Source organism: Cyprinus carpio, chromosome A12 (assembly GCF_018340385.1).
Source record: "Cyprinus carpio isolate SPL01 chromosome A12, ASM1834038v1, whole genome shotgun sequence".
Taxonomy (NCBI): Eukaryota; Metazoa; Chordata; class Actinopteri; order Cypriniformes; family Cyprinidae; genus Cyprinus; species Cyprinus carpio.
The window spans coordinates 354,705-368,240 of NC_056583.1; the positions used below are offsets into that span (position 1 = coordinate 354,705).

The 13,536-nt window shown below is 34.5% G+C and overlaps 2 protein-coding genes across 3 annotated transcripts; one reads left to right on the forward strand and one right to left on the reverse strand.

The window, feature by feature from the left end:
- Positions 1–1,241: 1,241 nt before the first annotated feature.
- Positions 1,242–4,364, forward strand: LOC122146932 (protachykinin-like). 2 transcript variants are annotated; one of them, XM_042767060.1, is made up of 6 exons: positions 1,242–2,056; positions 2,242–2,338; positions 2,704–2,736; positions 3,662–3,712; positions 3,880–3,951; positions 4,036–4,364. In XM_042767060.1, exons 1-6 carry the CDS (start codon positions 1,943–1,945, stop codon positions 4,071–4,073), a joined length of 405 nt encoding a protein of 134 aa, XP_042622994.1. In that variant the 5' UTR covers positions 1,242–1,942; the 3' UTR covers positions 4,074–4,364. The 2 variants fall into 2 exon arrangements, with proteins under 2 accessions (XP_042622994.1, XP_042622993.1); XM_042767059.1 differs by having other exon boundaries at positions 1,245–2,056; positions 4,033–4,364.
- A 20-nt stretch (positions 4,365–4,384) lies between these two features.
- On the reverse strand, positions 4,385–13,194 carry LOC109087248 (histone acetyltransferase KAT7-like). The gene is made up of 14 exons (XM_042767058.1): positions 12,975–13,194; positions 12,415–12,562; positions 11,225–11,470; positions 10,949–11,031; positions 10,642–10,725; positions 10,245–10,343; positions 8,915–9,025; positions 8,370–8,561; positions 8,152–8,241; positions 7,840–7,980; positions 6,707–6,800; positions 5,802–5,948; positions 5,600–5,706; positions 4,385–4,781 (listed from the first exon to the last, which is right to left on the reverse strand). The coding sequence occupies exons 1-14, from the start codon at positions 12,987–12,989 to the stop codon at positions 4,680–4,682; spliced, it is 1,659 nt and encodes a 552-aa protein (XP_042622992.1). The 5' UTR covers positions 12,990–13,194; the 3' UTR covers positions 4,385–4,679.
- Between the last annotated feature and the right edge of the window lie 342 nt (positions 13,195–13,536).

Sequence of the window (13,536 nt, forward strand, 5' to 3'; positions counted from 1 at the left end):
TCGTTGATCTGAGCTTGTGCACCTCAGCTTTTTTTTTTTTTTTTTTTTTTTTTGTGGATAATTTTGGCAATGTTCACTCAAAAGCTGAGGTGCATAAGTTATGATAAGTAAGGATTACGACCAATCAGTTCCAAAAGAGATACAAAAAATGTGCTAATTGAAAGAAAACATTTATTTGGTAACAATAAAGCATATTGATAAATTTATAAGCAATTTTTTGTAGGCCAGTCATTTTGGGTAGTTGGCATACCCTGTGTAAGCAAAGTAAGTAAGTTTTATTCCAGTGTGATAACTTTACCCATAATTTCCAGAACATAAACACTTAATTAAACACTGAATCTGAACCTTTTCGGCTAATATTAGACATTCGTGTTTTTTTTTTTATTTTTTTTTTTACAGTTTATAGATCAAGTGGTGACCAATTTCTTTTTCTTTAAACAAAAGTATGATAACCAAAAGGACTAGAAGACATTGAATATAACTAATGCAGAATGTAAAAAAAAAAAAAAAAAAAGAATTATTAATATTGACATAGGCTATTTAGAAAACCTTACAATAAGCAAACGTTTGGCTTAGTAGCCAAAAAACATGGGACACACAGTAACTGCACTAATAATATTGTTGTAACTGCATTAATACTTGATAGTATTTTCACCTCACATATACTCATAAGCATATATATTTAGAAAATAAGGATCTCTAGCCCAAGAGTTGAAACCTTATTTAGTTCCAAACTGAGAAACTTAATCAGTTTGCTACCAGCAGGAGAAACCATATAATCTGGTGCAAAAATTAAATAATAAAAAAGGGGCTTATTGCTGAACCCTGTGGGACTCCAGGATAGAAACTTTGTTAAATGTGTAAACCCAACCTTTCTGTATGACTTAATATAATCCATGTATGACAAAGATCCAAGAATATGCAGTTGTAAAGATGCATAAATTTAGACATCAATAGTTTGTGCTCGACAGTGTTCAGTTCTGTTGCTATTATTGAAGCACAAGTCTAGACAATGATGAATTGCTTGACTAAAACAAAGTGTCTTCTCTGAAGAGATGCTGGCCTAGGATATATCATAAAACCACCTTTCAACAGATCACATACTACTAAGTGGTTTAACAAGTTACAGTAATTACAACTGTTATCTAATATATGAATACATACTGAACAATTAAGTAGTAGTGATTTAGTCAACAGAAGGGATTGTTTGCCAAGCCCTGTGACAGTCTCAAATGCCTAAGTCAATCTGCTCGGCTCTGAAAACAAAGATTGTAATGTCAGAAATGTAATTATATACAGGTAATATCCTCTATACTAGATATATATGTTCAACAAACAAAGAAAATGAGGCCAAATATTTGCTAATGTCATTCCAAACCTATGGCTTTACGTATAAATCTGAGTTTGATTTACTGCTTGCGTCATAAGTACTCACCGAATTCATAATTTGTTTGTATTCTTACATTATATCCACTACCAATCTTCCCTAAGAGGGCTTAATAATGGATTAAATAACACATCAAAAATAAAACACTGTTTCATGAATTATTTTGCATCTTCATTGACGTGTGATGGGTCGATTAATCAAGACCTGGGAAACCTACAACAAATGGAGTCACTGATCACTCAAGTCAAGTGGTGGTTATTTTGCAATAAATGCATTATGTGAATTGATTATGGCAGAGAGATGGTGTGACGAGGGTGGTTTTGGGGTCTGAGAGTAGGGAGGGGGTTGGTAGCCGTATAACTATAAATGCAGCCGCCACCATGTGAAAGAACAGAAAAGATCTGTGATTTCAGAAGACCCTCCTGCTGGCTGGATAGATTGTACTGACGGGAAAAAAAATCTCTTAGCTGAGAAAGATTTTTCTTTTGACTTTTAAGCTAATTTTCAGTATTTTTGCCTTAACGTAATCATTTTATTTACACACTTTTGTTCCTTATGGAGATTTGGAAACTCTCAGCGTTAATGCTCACCATACTCGCTCTTGCCTGTAGTGTTCAAGGATTGTCTTTCACTCTCAACAGAGACCACTGGATTTCAGATAACTGGGAGGTGAGTGATGTTTTATTTGATGTATTATTAAGGAATCATAAAGGTTATGATTAATAAACTAATTGTGTTTTTATCCACTACAAATATTGGTACTTGATTTTTTTTTTTTTTTTTTTATTCCAGTGTAAAACCAAAATATACAATGCCATATTCACATCCATCAAAATGCTTTGGTTGTTTAACAGGATGAACCAGTGGAGGAGACACTAGCCAGCCAAGTGGCCAGTCTACTCAAAAGATCGAAATCTCAGCCGTTCTATGGACTAATGGGAAAACGCTCCAGTAAGATTTAAGATTTGGTTTTGTTTGCTCTAGGGTATAAAACACCTACAAGAATTCACATTCTGTTTAGTTTGTTATATTTGTTGCACTGTAGTTACTAATACTTTACTACCATAAAAAAAAAAGAAAAAAAAAAGTGGTGACTAATTTAGAATATTAAAAAGTCTTAAGATTTTGAAAATTAAGCAGAATCATTGTCAAAATATTTAAACTATTAGTGCGCCATTTCAGTTGTTCTTGCATAATTCACTTTTTTATTACTCAAATTATTTAAACAATTGTTAAAGATATATTTACGATAATAATAATAATAAACATTTTTGACCTTGTTGTATATACCTGATTTTATTTTCCCCACCTTTTAGAAGTTTTCCAGCCTGTGAAAATGGAACGAAGAAGTGAGTAAATTCACTTAAATTAAATATTTCCTTAGATTACAATATATTTTTATATATAATAATCATATTTATAACATACATATCAACACGTGGGGTTTCTGCAGGTTTTATGAAGGTAAATTAAAGACTTAAGACTTTTTTAAAGAAAATTTAAAGAATAAATCAAAGGGAACACAATATGTTCTCTAAGTGTAAACGTCTAAAGAGCACACACTGAGTTGTATTAGCAACGCTGTTCGAAAATATAACCCCCACTGTATTTTTCATAACTATTTTTGTCTTGTTTTCAGCGCAAATGTCTAGATTCTTAAATCAATATTCATACAAATGAATAGATTCATAGTTCATGTTTTAAGCATAAACTCAAGCAATTTCTCAGAAGACTCCATGGCCAGGTTTCACAAACGGGGTTTAGCTTAAACTGAGCTAGTTAAATTAATATATTTAAGCAACTTTTACAAAAATGCCTTAGAGGAAAACATTAAGGTGTGCATCTTGACACAGAACAATGACACCGACATATTTTAAGATATGTCAGAGCAAGGTATTTCCAGCTGAGACAGCTCAAACATGCATTTTAGTCTGGGACTAGCTTAAGCCTTATGTCTGTGAAACCGGGGGTATATCTTCATTTTGCATGGATCTTGATTTAAGGATGTCCTTAGAAACAAGACAAAAATATTGAGGAAGATATTTTTTTTTTTTTTTTTTTTTTTTTTTTTTGCAGTGCATACAACATTTAATGCAATGACTATGAATTTGAGATGTTCTGCTCCTATTTGAGACCTTTCTAAAGCCTTCAATTGTGGACGGGACTTTTTAAGACCAGCAGAAAACCTGTACATCCCAACAGACTGATTTTTGTGACTGTCTAAATGTCTTGATTTAAAGACATGTATTAAAAAACAGCACTATTTCCTCAAAGGGCATAAGGGGGACATGTTTGTGGGACTCATGGGCAAGAGATCTTCAGGAGGTATGGCTTTCCACTGCTCTACTTACACCAGTAGTAAATGTTTTCACACAGTCTCTCTCTAACAGGTGTTGGTAATTCATTTAGCCAAAGAAAATAAAAATCCATGGTTTTACACAGCACTGCTAGGTTCTACAAGGTGAAAAACTGATTTTCATATTAATTTGCAGGTGATTTCAGAAGAACAATCCCAGAGAGCAACACAGCAATGGACAAATCTGGAGATTTGAACAAACAAACAGGTAGAACTCTGAAAGAAGAACTGTATTTATGCAAAAATGATGAAATGAACCAGCAGTGAAATCATGTTGTTTTTCACACAGCAGATCTGCGAGAGGAATGGAACAGACTGCAGTATTACTGATGACATTATCCAGCACTCTATTACAGACTCCACCAGTCTTCGTGAATCAATATATCATTATTCTTGACTCTTAACTGGCACCAACATTATAATTCAAAAGAACATCATTTGGGAGTATTTTTAAGCAAGTAAATGTCTTGCTTCAGGTATCAAATGTGATGTAATAAAAGTATCAAACATGAGTTTTTTTCCCAGTTCTGATTTAAATAAAATCATTTTCACAAATCTTTCAACAAAGAAATCAAGAAATAAACTTTGAAGTGTGTGTAATTAACGCATATTCTAAACTTTTTTGCAAGCCCCCCCCCCCCCCCCCCCACACTTTTTTACTACATTCTACTGATGAGAAACCATTTTTTGCTTAAAAAAAAAAATTGTACTTTTAAAAAATACATTCTGGGGCATAGACAATACTTTGGCCAAAGAAAAATATGAATGAATAAAAAAATAAATAGCACTGTATAAAAACAAAAGAGAGATTCCAGAGTTACAAGTGGCACATAAAGAGACAAAATGACACAAACAGCTGAAACCATTGCAAAAGACATTGTTGATGGAGTCATAAAAAAGATGTTATGGTGGTAGTGAGTGTTGTATGTAAGTCCATTAGGTTCCTTTGGGAGGGGTCCATTTCAGAGAGCTGGGGTCTATGGTCTTATTGTTGTTGCCCCTTTTGGTCTCTTTGGCCTTCCACTCGTCAATCAGGTCCTGTACCATTCAGAAACAAAAGAGAGCCAGAGTAAGAATAATATAAAGCAAACATTCACTTTCAAAAAACATCCTGCTAAACAGTTGCCAGAGATTGCACATTTTACAATGTATGCCCATAATACATTGCCAATACTCATATATAGACAGTGCACAGGGTCATACACACAGACAGCATTAGGGTAACACACAACACTAAAATAATCCAATAAACACTCAATGAACAACAAAACACCCAAATGTACATTTACTGATGACAAAAATAAGAAGAACGAAATAAAATATAATCACACAGGGACTTCTTGGAATGTCCTTTTTCTATTGTGCTTCATAGTTTTCACTTAGTCTTTAGTCTTTCCACTTGCAAAAAAATGTAAATTTGACTATTTTACTGTAAAATTACATACTGTAGTGGTAAACTATTTACAGTTCATTTACATTTATGATCTAATGCTTTAACAAGGAAGTCAAATCTTATTTCACTGGTCAAATTGGTCGAGCAGGAACATACATGCATGTGAGCAATAACTGTCTAAATATTTCTTTATTTGTTGAACGAATGTGTAATTAGAGTCTATTTTAATGCAATATTTCTACAAGAACAGCAACAGTAATGTAATTACTATTAAATAAACTTTATTAAAATAAAATTGCATTTTTACTTTTAAAAATGTAAGAAAATTAATTTAAAGATTAATCCATTATCATCAAAATAGTTGACAAAACTACAGCCCTATAATTAAGAAAATATTAATAATTATATATTTTACAGGCTCTAAACATCTGTGCTTTTAATAAAAGAAAGAATTTCCTGATACCTGTCGCTTCAGGACCAGATGCTTCCCTTTCCAGTACTTGAGCATCTGAAGTGACTGCAGAGTACTGACAATGTCCACAGGATTCACTGCCGTCTCTTGACTGATCTCTGAACAAGACGGGAAAAAAAGGGGCTGTGACATAGATGTCACAGTGAACATGCCTTCTAACGCTCCCTTGTGTGGCAGGGGAAGCTTAACTTACCCTTGATGGAGATCTCTTTGCCCTTGAAGTTGCACATGTACCGCAGCAGCACTTCCTTCCAGTAGCTGCGATAACTGATGAGGCCCAAATCTGAGAGAGGGCGTTCTGGAGAACCCACCTTCTCTTCAACCTTTGACAGCAGGTAACCTAGAACCATGACAAACAAAGACTGTGATGCAAGTGTTGAGGAATAACAGCATCAGAGATAACGACATCACAACTGCAACCGTTCTGAAATAACTCCAATATTAATGGGAACGGTTACAGTTTTAACTTGCAAATGGTCATTATGTCAAGTACTGATGCCATAGAGGCTCATGATATCCATGTTGCTGAAAACACAGATGGTACTGCAGACTGCAGATATAAAACTGGATGTCACAGAATTTTACATTTTAATTGCAAATCTATGTTGTGTGGCACTTTGTTTGCCAAAAAAAATTTAATGTTACATTTTCATTTGATTGCATTTTAAAATGTTAAACAATGTTTTAAGCCTTAATTTGATTAGCACTGTTTTGATAATACATTTGTTTCAAATTTATAAATCCAGAAAAAAAAAAAAACATTTAATAAGGCCCTTATTATTGTAACAATTTTAGAATACAATAAATTACTAAATTACTAAATATTATTATTTTCTTTTTTTTTTTTTTGACTGATTAGACATGCTTTTTGATTATTAAAAATATATTGAAAGCATTAAAATGAAATATTAAAATAAAATATTGGGGGAAACTAAAATTCATATAGGGCTTTAAAACAAATTTGTCATACTTTTAATAAATTGTTGTTACAATGTATCAGTTTCATGATTTCAATTAATTGGGCATGCTTTTAGATTACCATCTGGATCTTCAGATCACTGAATTGCAAACTCCTACAGAGATAACACAGGTACTCACTGAAATCAATGAGCATCTTGCCGTAGCCCTGCCTCATGTATTGTGGCATAGTCAGGATACAGGAAACATTGTAATTCAGGAATGAGTTCTTCTCCTGTACATAAAGGAGAATCAGTTTAGTCAGTGTGCATATTACATGACAACTCTTCTGTCTTGACTTAACAGACACCACAGGCTAACATTTCTCAAAATTGTTCATAAAAGTAGCATTATATTTGCATGTTCTGCTGGTTCGTGAGACTTTCAGAACTCAATAGGGTGAAGTGCTCTTCAGTCTGGTTAGTATCCCCACAAAACACTTAAGACTGGTGTAGATTATTATTTTTTTTTTAATTCACATAATTTGGCCCTTAGACTGGCACTCCATGCTAGCCGATTCCTTATTTACATATTCAGAACAGAAAACGGCAAAGATCAAAACAGATGTCTAAAATTAATTGTCCTTGCTTCCCTAGTTTAAAGCAGCATCCAACTTAGTTTAGTCAAAGCTGCTACAGCTACCAACAGTTTTTGTTGACGTCTGTAAAATTAACAAATTAAGAATGAAAGAGAGGCGACAGTCTAAAACATTTATTTTCCATGTGATGCTCATCAAAATAACATACTGCGGGAACAAGCCACTGAAATAAACTGAATTAGAATGGAGTTTATGGACTAACTTCACCCTGTGAGTTTGTGTGCTATGTGTTTGTTGTCCCTTCAAGGTTGCTGTGGAAAGAATAAGTTCATCCCCCACTTTACTGAGACAGACTTTAGCAGCATGCAAACAATATTTTTTTCTATATAAACATGCTTGACGGACATGTTGACAGTGTGTCACGTATGACACAGCAAAATTAAAAGTTGTTTGCGTCTCATAACCTTTCATTTTTCCTGTTCCTCTGCCTACGTCTCATTTTTTTAAAACGCATTTTGTGTGAATAGCTGATTAGGACTAGTGATATGATTGGGCCAAAAAATTATTATTTGTGCTGGCTAATGAAATGAAGCTTATGGCTGAAAAACAGCCAAAAAATTGGCTAATGGGAAGCTGGCCTGAAATGCAAATGTATTGACAGAAAGAGCTTATATTTTTTGAGCATTTCAGACCAGATCATGTAATTCACAACATGTAGCCTCAAGCACCTCATTACCTTTGAGAAATATCCCACGAGGTGACAGCCTGTGTTATCAGCTTCAGTCATGACATAAAACAGGAAAGGCTCCACATCATAGTACAGTGTTTTATGGTCCAGAAACAGCTTGGCCAGCAAACAAAGATTCTGGCAGTAGATCTGTTGGGGAGGGGATGTATAAAATTCATGTTTATCAAACAAACCCATCAAGAGCCTAGAAGTTCATATAAGAGCAGAAATAGTCAATGCAACAAATCAACAAACACATCCAGAACTCTTTTACATTCAAACAGCCACAACCAATGCATTACATTAACACCCATTGCCCACCTTGTTCTTTTTCCCATCAACCTCAAACACGGAGATGGCTCCTTTTCTGTAGACTTCATCACCAGGAGGGTGTTTCCGCACACATTTGGCCTGCACAGATCACATATGACAACATGTCAAATTTAACCTCCATATAGATTCAGCCAGTACTACCATTTGACTAAATGTTTAGACATGCAACCATAACAGAGATTATTTAGGAAAGTTTGATTTCATACCATGTGTCTGCGCAGGATGGTCTGACTCTTCATATACTTGAGGCAGAACTCACAGATGTACAGACGCCCTAGACGGGCGTATTCCTCAGGGTAGGGAGAATGGTACCAAGTGTCTAGCTCATAACGGCCAAACAGGATGGTCTTGATCATGTTACTGCCCTCTGTGATCTGACCCTGCAAACGCAGTTTCTCCTACAAACAACAAAAACCTCAGACATCACATTTCTACATAAAGCTAAATTAGCTGAAATAACACACAAGAACTATGACTGGACGGTAAAACCAAAATCTAGTAAAGTAATTTAATCACAGTAACAGTATACCATCATGTGGTTATTTTTATTGAATAAAAAAAAATATTTCTTATATTACATAACCAATCTGTAGTGTCCATAATTTAAATACTTAAATTATGACATTTCAAATGACTGTTTTCTTTATTTATAATTTGATGGAATGAACCTAAGGAGTGAGATTTTAGTTGAGCTGCAGTGATGCACTGCTTTGTCAGAAGTGTGTAAACTGAGAGGCATGTCTGTTCATACCAGATCCTCTGCTGCACGGGCCTGAGCTTTCCTGAAGAGCTCCAGATCATAATCACTGGTGATGTTCTCCAGCAGCGGTTCACGCGTGGTACCGTGTGTCTGTCTGTGCTCCTGATACATCATAAAAGAACAGATGTAGATTGATCACAAATACAAACATCATTAATACCACCCAACACATAAAATATAATGGCACTATATACATTCATAAAAAGACAAATAACCATTTTTAACAAGAGTAAAACTGGGTTGCCCTACAAATATACATCACTGCAGGACACTATAACTTATATATATAAAAAAACATTAATCAGGGATGGAAACTCACCAAGTATTTTTAAACACTTTTTGTGAGCCTTTATTATTTTTAACTTTACAGGCGTGCAATAAAGTTCAATTTAAAGATTCACTTTTCATTCACAAAGATGACATGAAAAAAAAAACGTCTCCTGGTGGAAAACAAAGACTTTTAAGATGTAAATGACATTACCATTATATGAATTACCATCATAACCAGTAGATGGCAGCAGAGGATCACACATTAGCTCAGGTGCCTTTTCCACTCACTTTTTTTTTTTTTTTTTTATTAATGTCTTGCTTTTGGATATCTTATAAGATGACTATTATAACAAATTTTAGTAATTTTACTGTACTGAAATATAAAGTATAGCAAGTGCAATAAGCCTAGAATGGTTAACTATTCAAATACTTTAATTACAAATTAAGTTTATTGATGGTACAATAATTAATGCAGTGAATATTTTGAAATATTTTTAGATTTAATTTAAAATCTACATTTTTAAAACATTTGCCTTAAAAAGGACACATCTAAAAGAGTGATTTAAGTTTTATCTTTAAAACTCAAACTCCTGATATAATCAATGACTACCATGTGTATGCTTTTTTTTCTCAATATAATGGGAAGATCTGCGAGCGTGTAGGACTCTGTGAACCTGTGAAAACAAAAATGAGTTCAGAGTGGATTCTGACTAACCTACAGCAAACACCTCTGACTGGCCATTGCTTTCAAAAGAGATTCTCTGAAACACTGTAAAAACACATTATAAATAGAATATTTTGGTTTTGTAACTCGAAACCAGAACGCGCACACAAAAAAACACAGGATCATTTGAAAGTGGTTGCCTTCGAATGGGTTCAGAATTAAGTTGGTACTGGTACTGTGAAAAGACTCCCCCTCCCCAACCCCGAAACAATTTTACAAACTCCTCAGATCTACATGAATCGAAATGGCGAATTTTGCCGAAAGGTGACAAGTTTGCATCCCTGCATTTATAAACATTTTAATACATCACTGAAAGGATGCTATTACCATGTACTTCTCTTTTTGGTCTTTTGTCAGTCCAGAATCCCTCCTCTTCCTCATCTCCATGACCTTCTCTTTATATCGAACTTGTCTTGGAGTTGGTGCCTGTGGAAGAGCAATGCAAATTAATAGTACATCCCACTTTACAAAAAGGTACATTGTGTCTCATCCAGATAAAGCTCTTCATGAATAGCTCATCAGTCATAACCTCACTGTGGATACCACAGAATTTATGGCTTGCAAACAATCACAACCTATCTTAAAAATAGAATGCACCATGCTGCTGACGTTAGGCCTTCACGCAAGTGTCTTTTTAGTACAAAAGCATGCATGCATTTAAGAGGCATTAACACACTTGTGTGATGTTTGTTTAGTGTTGAGCGAACATCTGCTTGGCGAGCACCTGATGTCGAGTAGCGTGTCTGTTCTCCTCGTTCTGCCCCTGACTGCGCTCTTCCTCTTGTTTCTCACGCTCGATGGCTTTCACCTGATCAGGACAACAAGCACACCAAGATAAACAACAGAGAAAGTGCTAAACAATACGGAAAAGAATAAACCACACATGCCCATGTTTAATAATCATTGTATTTTAGTGGTTGACAAAATGATGTTTTTAACTGTCGAAGCTCTTTCCATGCAAGAAATATACAAAATAAAAAGAAGAGCAAATAAAGCAGACAAGCAAATTATACTTAAAGGGCTTAAAGCACCTTGCACTCATCTGCTGAGAGGTTATGGTAGAGAGGGCATCCTGATATGGAGAAATGTCGCTCATGTTTCCCTGTTAAATGTCCTGTATAAAAAAGAAATACAGAAAAGTAAATAGATTGTAGCTTTAAACCTGAAAATACATCATCCACTCAAATTTTAAATGTTTTAAAAAACTGTGAACATTGTTCTTTTTCCAATTAAGCTCTTGTAAACCATTAGCACTGGATTTTATTATTAAGCAGATGCAAGAGGAAATTAATCTGAAGAGCAATTACCTAGAGAATTGCACCCAGGTGTGGGGCACTTCATATTGAAGTTGTAGCTCTCGTGAAAGCGGCGGCGTTTTGGACGATGGGAGGGATCACTGCCAGAGTCTTTCTGGTCTTTAGTCACGCTCTCATCGTGGGATGCATTGGGGCTGGATATGTCGATGTCTGATTCGGATGAGGGGGCATTCCCTGTGGGTGTCCTGGGGGGAGACTCGTCTCTCTCTGCTGCTAGTTTCACATCTGGTGGGGCATCTAGGAACAGAAATAACATCTTATAAACATGTAAAGGTGTCAAAAAGAAAAGCATTAATACAACTGTAACCTTCATGAATAATAGAAGAAAAATACAACACAGTAATGTATTATGTTCAGTATGTGTGCGTGTATGCATATATCTATCTATCTATCTATCTATCTATCTATATATATATATATATATATATGTGTGTGTGTGTGTGAATATGTATATTTGTATATAATTTCTTTTTGAGCAGGATACATTCACATTTATAGCCTCCAACTTTGTGAATAAACTAATGGAAAATAAATATATGATTTGTTTTCTGATTAGAAATGTTCTTGCTGATTTCAAAGTATCGTCCATTTATTTTATTTTTTTGAGAAATTTTTATTTATTTATATATATTTTTGTCTGCAATATATATATTGTGATCTGTGTATATATACACAATTATATTTATGTTTACATATATATATATTTCAGAAGTTGATTTATTTATTCATATATATTTTTGTCTGCAATTTATATTGTGATCTGTGGATATATACAATTATATTTATGTTTATATATGTGCACATATTTATTTTTGAAAAATGTACAGGACACATTCATCTTTATTATTACAGCCCCCAATTTTGTGAATTAAATACAGGAAATAACAATAGAATTTATTTTCTGATTTACTTAAGAATAATTAACATCAAAATATTTGCAAAGGTGCGGTAACACTAGTGAAATTTTGCAGGCACAAATGTCTATTCTCTTTAACCATATAGTAAACATATGTTTTCTTTAAAATGTATTACTTTAACACATATGTCTATCCAAAGAGTATCAAAATCAACACTTTCTGAAGCGTTTTGGACAACTGGCAGTTTGAAGAAAATCATTAAGCCCAAAATCTACCTACTGACCAACTGTTTGAGGTGTTAATACATCAGCTGTGTGTCTCTACCTTGAGAGCTCTGGCTCAGGCGCAGTGATGCTCGGGTCAGACGGGTGTTATTGCGCTGATTGGCTTCACTGTGCGAGCTGTCGGTCTTCTCATGATCTCCAGAGTCATCAGAATCAGCAGTCCCGTCTGAACTACTGCCTGCTGTTCTCTGCAAACAGCCATATCACCATGCACAGGTAAACAAGTCAGACTAAATATAACAACTAAAGATGCCGACAACATAAATGCAGTCAAAAACATACAGAACATAAAAAGCAAACAGAAATATTTCACTATTATACAGTCTGAAGTGTTTTTTATACATCCCCACCTAACATTACCTAAAGCCAAACCGCTAACGTAACTAGCTTCACTATCGTTATCAGCTTAAAACAATTCAATTTCGGAACCACCTCGGTGGTTTTCGATTCTCTAGTGATAAAATGTTAGCTGGTTGTACTGTTGATAAACAGTCTTAATATTTTCATTGAAACTATATTTATCAAAAAATGTAAATAAACACTAAGTTAGCAGTTAGCGCGCGCTGAGGCGACTGACCCAATTCTCGCATTTTCTCTCACCTTTCTCCGCGGCATGCTCTCCTCGATGAATCCAACCGCTGTCCTTTTCACAAATTTGTCAAACGTAAACGTCTGTTTTCTCCTGTCTGATATAATTCAGCAGCTGTGTGTTCAGAAGTGTGTGTGTGTTTCGGTTCTCACCGATTGTTCACTCTCTCGCGACTCGCGCCACACCGAACCACAGCGGAAGTGACGTGAGAATGAAAAACATGGCATGCAGCGGGCGTCGAGTACAGACGTTTAGAATGACTTTTTGGTTAATAACATCCTTATTTGTGGATTTTATGTAACATTGCACAAATATGAAACCTACGTTTTGTTCATTTCACAATGATTTTATTTCTTATACTACAACAACCCTTAAGATGATGTGAAATAAAAATGGATTCAAACTTTTTTTTTATTTTGCAATATAATATAATAATATAATTAAAAAAAAGTTTTTTTATACAGCTGATCCTACTGTTCTAATACAAATGTTGTTGTACAAAAACGTTTTGATTATATGTTATGCGAAAATGTGTTTTTAATAGGGCTGTCAAATGATTAATCACGATTAATC